This window comes from Anabas testudineus, chromosome 1 (assembly GCF_900324465.2).
Source record: "Anabas testudineus chromosome 1, fAnaTes1.2, whole genome shotgun sequence".
Lineage (NCBI taxonomy): Eukaryota > Metazoa > Chordata > Actinopteri > Anabantiformes > Anabantidae > Anabas > Anabas testudineus.
The window spans coordinates 12017732-12021888 of NC_046610.1; the positions used below are offsets into that span (position 1 = coordinate 12017732).

Genomic DNA, 4157 nt, shown 5'->3' on the forward strand with positions numbered 1-4157 from the left:
ATGTTAGAAAAAGTTTCAGATCCCAAAAACTGATACTGTACTACTTACTGTGGGATTTTTGAAACAAGAACAAGCGAGTCAACAGCTTTTATAATGTCAGATTTTACAAGAAAAGTAAATCATTTACATAATAGAAAATATTTTCAGGTATAAGCATCTTTACACAACAATGGATATTTACTTTACAGTCCTGTATTTGATTGTTTTTTACTTAAAAAAATTCAGTAACAGATTTTGAACTCCTTTTTTACACCTTGTGTCTGTCCAGAACTGAAGCTTGTTCAACAACTGTAACCATTACTGCTCCTCCTTCATTTACAAAATGCACCTACAAGGCAGTCTCAGGCAGAGACTGTATAACTGCAGTAAAATGAGCAAACCAGACAGAACTAGACAGTCAAATTATGTAGATTGCCAAAGAAAATAAAATGAAAGGCACAGACAAATTTATGCCTTTCCTTTCATTTTATTTGTCTTATCAGACACACTTACTTTCAAACGTGTCTGCTTTCATCCTTATCTGTAGGTTATGTCAGTGTGCACCTTTGATCATTCTGCAATCCCCCCCGAAGATCTCATCCTCCTGTTTAGTTAAATTTGATCTCCAGTGTTTCTGATCTTTGAGAACGAGCTCAACATTTCTGTGGTAATGGAACTGTTAAAAAAATCAATCAACAATCTTAATTTAAACAAGATTAGTTTCTTCTTAAAATAAGAAACACCAGATTTTTTACTCCCAAAATGAGATAGATGAATAGAAATAAATGATAAACAAAGTTTAATTTAAAAGGTTTGCTCAGATCATAAATACAATTTAATATATAATAACAAGTCCTCCACCTTAATAACACAGCTGGTTTAGACGTGTGTATGATGTCTAAATAAATATGAGTGAAGTATTATTCCTGTAGGTCATGCCCACTTTCTTGATGGATTTTCATCTAATGATAATGTCATATTTCCTAGGTGGGGGCAACAGTTCCCTCAGGGCCAGAGCAACACATGGAAGTTTTCCAAAGCTAACTAGAGTGTGCCAATACCGGAAAAAGCCTTTGTCACAGAGCCAACGCACAAAATCACAATTCTAATGTTTCTGCCAAAGAGAATTCTAGTTTTCACAGAAGGAAAAGACATCACAGTTGATGACAGTCCCACCTCACTAATACTTCTTGCAGCAGAATAAATCCTCCTAATTCAAACAAATAGATTCTGCTTGGCTGTCATGACAAAATGCAGTCAAAGCACTCACACACATGCAAATAGTGCCACTGATTCCTTACCATTTGTTGAATTTTGTACTCCTACACAAGCTATGTATATTCTGTAGCTATCATCTGAACTTTATGATTAATCTGCACGGTCATTGGCTTCTTTCCTAGTGTGTGATAGGTCCATCCCGGGGGACGATCCAGGCAGGCACACTCTGCAGCCCATGAACATGAGGAATGCTCTACGGAAGGAACGGTTGAAGAAGCCGTACAGAAAGGGATTTAGAGATGAGTTGATATATCCTAACCACAGAAATATATCCCAGACGACCACCTCTGTGCTGTATTCAATGAACGGGTCCACAATGTTGACCGTGAAGAAGGGCATCCAAAATAGAAGGAAAACTCCCATGATGATACCCAAAGTTTTCGCGGCCTTTCCCTCCCTCTTCATAGTGTTTCGGTGCCTTTGCTTCTTGCTTGAGTCTTTGCCCACTCCGGCAGCCATTTGGCTCTCCATGGCACTGATTTGCATGGCCTGCCGTTTGGCAGCTTTGAAGATCTTCCAGTAGGCTACTAGCATGATAGCCATCGGCAAGTAAAAGGCTACCAAGGAGGCCATAACAGCATAAATGCGGTTAACTAAGAACACACATGCATCTTCAGGGAGCAGGATGTCCATGCCAGCAATATGGAGATCTAGCATAATGGGGCCAAAGGAAATGAGCATGGGTACGGCCCAGCATACAACAATGAGGAGAGCTACCCGATGGTGGGACATTTTTAAAGAGTAAACTAGGGGGTTACAAACAGCATAGTAGCGGTCAAAAGCAATGCAGCTGAGATGGAAAATTGAGGCAGTGCAAAGCATAACATCTAGACTAGAGTGAAGCTGACAAAAAAGCGCACCAAAGTACCAGCATCCCTCCACAGTCCGTATCATACTATAAGGCATCACTATCAGGCCAACAAGGCAGTCAGCCACAGCCAGGGACATGACGAAGGAGTTAGTGGGTGACTGCAACTGCTTGAAGTAGGCAATGGACAAGACAACGAGGAAGTTGCCCACCACTGTGCAGACGATGCCAACAGAGAAGAAGGCATAGAGAAAAATGCGAGATGCCTGGACCCTCAGTGTGGTACAGGACTGAAATTCCATCTGAAGAGACTTGTTACCATCTCCAAACAATCCAATGCTGCTGTTATTCATGATGCCGCTGTTAAACCTGTCAAAACACACAGATACAGAGGGTTGGACTTTGCAGTCAGTGGGGTTTGCAGTATACTTAAATTCATGCATGAATCACAAGAGAAAGTGTTTTTGTCTCGTGTAGTTACCTTATCTAAAAGCCTGCACATTGAATTAACCACACAATACACTGGAAGTTTTTTTATGGGTGTTGTACTAATTCATTGTATTTGTCCCTGAAAAGTTACATTTTTCTAAAATGTTCCTTTAATTGAACCCACATTGCACATTACAGTACATCACAGAGCAGAGCAGAATTGACTCTAATCAACAAATAATATTACATTTCCAGTGGCAGTAGTGGGAACAGGGAGCAGATGTTTCAGCTGACTTGGAACAGATTTTAATGAACACCACAGGGACTGTGCAGTAGTGACGGGATGTGATGCTGAAAGGTTTTGTTTGGTTTGAGTTGAGCTGTCGCATATCATCATGGCATCAACAAAGCCAGGATAAAACAGACAGATCAACTAAAACAGACTACTGCAACATCACTCCACACCTTTCCAGTTTGATTTTTTTATTTAAATGTAGCACATAATGCTAATGTTGTGACTTTGTGAAGGCTTTTGGTATTTATTCATTTATTTATTAGATAAAGCACTTAAAAATGCTCTTTACTCTGCTTTACTCTGCTACTTTCATCTGCGGTGAAGTGAGAGGGCATTTTGACACTTGACACAACAGATATCGTAGAGGAAAGTCATGTGTCAACTGGATACTTAAACTCAGTTCCATCTTTTATTAAAGCACCCAATTACAACAGAATCAAGGCACATTGAGGTCAAGATCTTACAGAGCTATACAGAGGAACCCAGTAAATCTTCCTTGAGCAAGTTCTGGTTGACAATAAACAGGAAATTTTCATTTATGTTAGAAAGTCAACATATGTAAAAATGATACTGTCACATACTGTAAAAGTCTGTTGCAGTATATTTTTTCCTATAAAGCATAAGATACTGTACACAAAAATGTGTTAAATATGTTAAATATGATTGTTGGTAATACTATATATATATATAAATTAATATACTTTAATATAATACATTGTAATATATACACAAATATGATAAATTAGTTTTGGTTCATGGAAAAAGTTCCTTAGTGGTTACATATTTTGCAATGCAACAATACTTGATTAAACAATACTTAAATAAAAATATTAATATAAAATATCACTCTGTGTAAATCTACTTTAAATTCTGAATAAATATGAATGAAAAAAAAAAACAGGGTTCTGTATCTTTTCAGCGTTTCAAATAAGATAATCTAATTTCAAACAATGACACTTACCTGTGTAGAACAGAACCGATCTTATGTCCTCATGCCGGTTTCACACTGCAGGTCTATCAACCTTGGTTTTACACGGAATGAAAAGGGATGGGAGTGGTGGGAAGTGGGCTATAATGAATGCATGGAACAACAATCACAACAACAAAACACAGTTGCTGCCATCTCCCCTGCCAACTCAGTTGACAGAAATTAGCATACATCTTACTCACATGTACACACGTATGCCTATCTCTACATGGTGTTATTAAGACTACTAATAAATCCATAAATTATATATTACAGGCTAAATATGTAAGAACCATACATGTCTGTGGAGATTTTCAGTCAGCTAGGTCATGGTTGCCACCCAGCACAATACACAATAGCTTTTCTAACTGTATCAGCCTTAAATATTTCCACAGGTGGCT

The 4157-nt window shown here is 38.1% G+C and overlaps 1 protein-coding gene across 1 annotated transcript; it reads right to left on the reverse strand.

The window, feature by feature from the left end:
- Positions 1-938: 938 nt before the first annotated feature.
- Positions 939-3819, reverse strand: LOC113161424 (5-hydroxytryptamine receptor 4). Its single transcript, XM_026359000.1, has 2 exons — positions 3751-3819; positions 939-2434 (listed from the first exon to the last, which is right to left on the reverse strand). Exon 2 carries the CDS (start codon positions 2416-2418, stop codon positions 1348-1350), a length of 1071 nt encoding a protein of 356 aa, XP_026214785.1. The 5' UTR covers positions 2419-2434; positions 3751-3819; the 3' UTR covers positions 939-1347.
- Between the last annotated feature and the right edge of the window lie 338 nt (positions 3820-4157).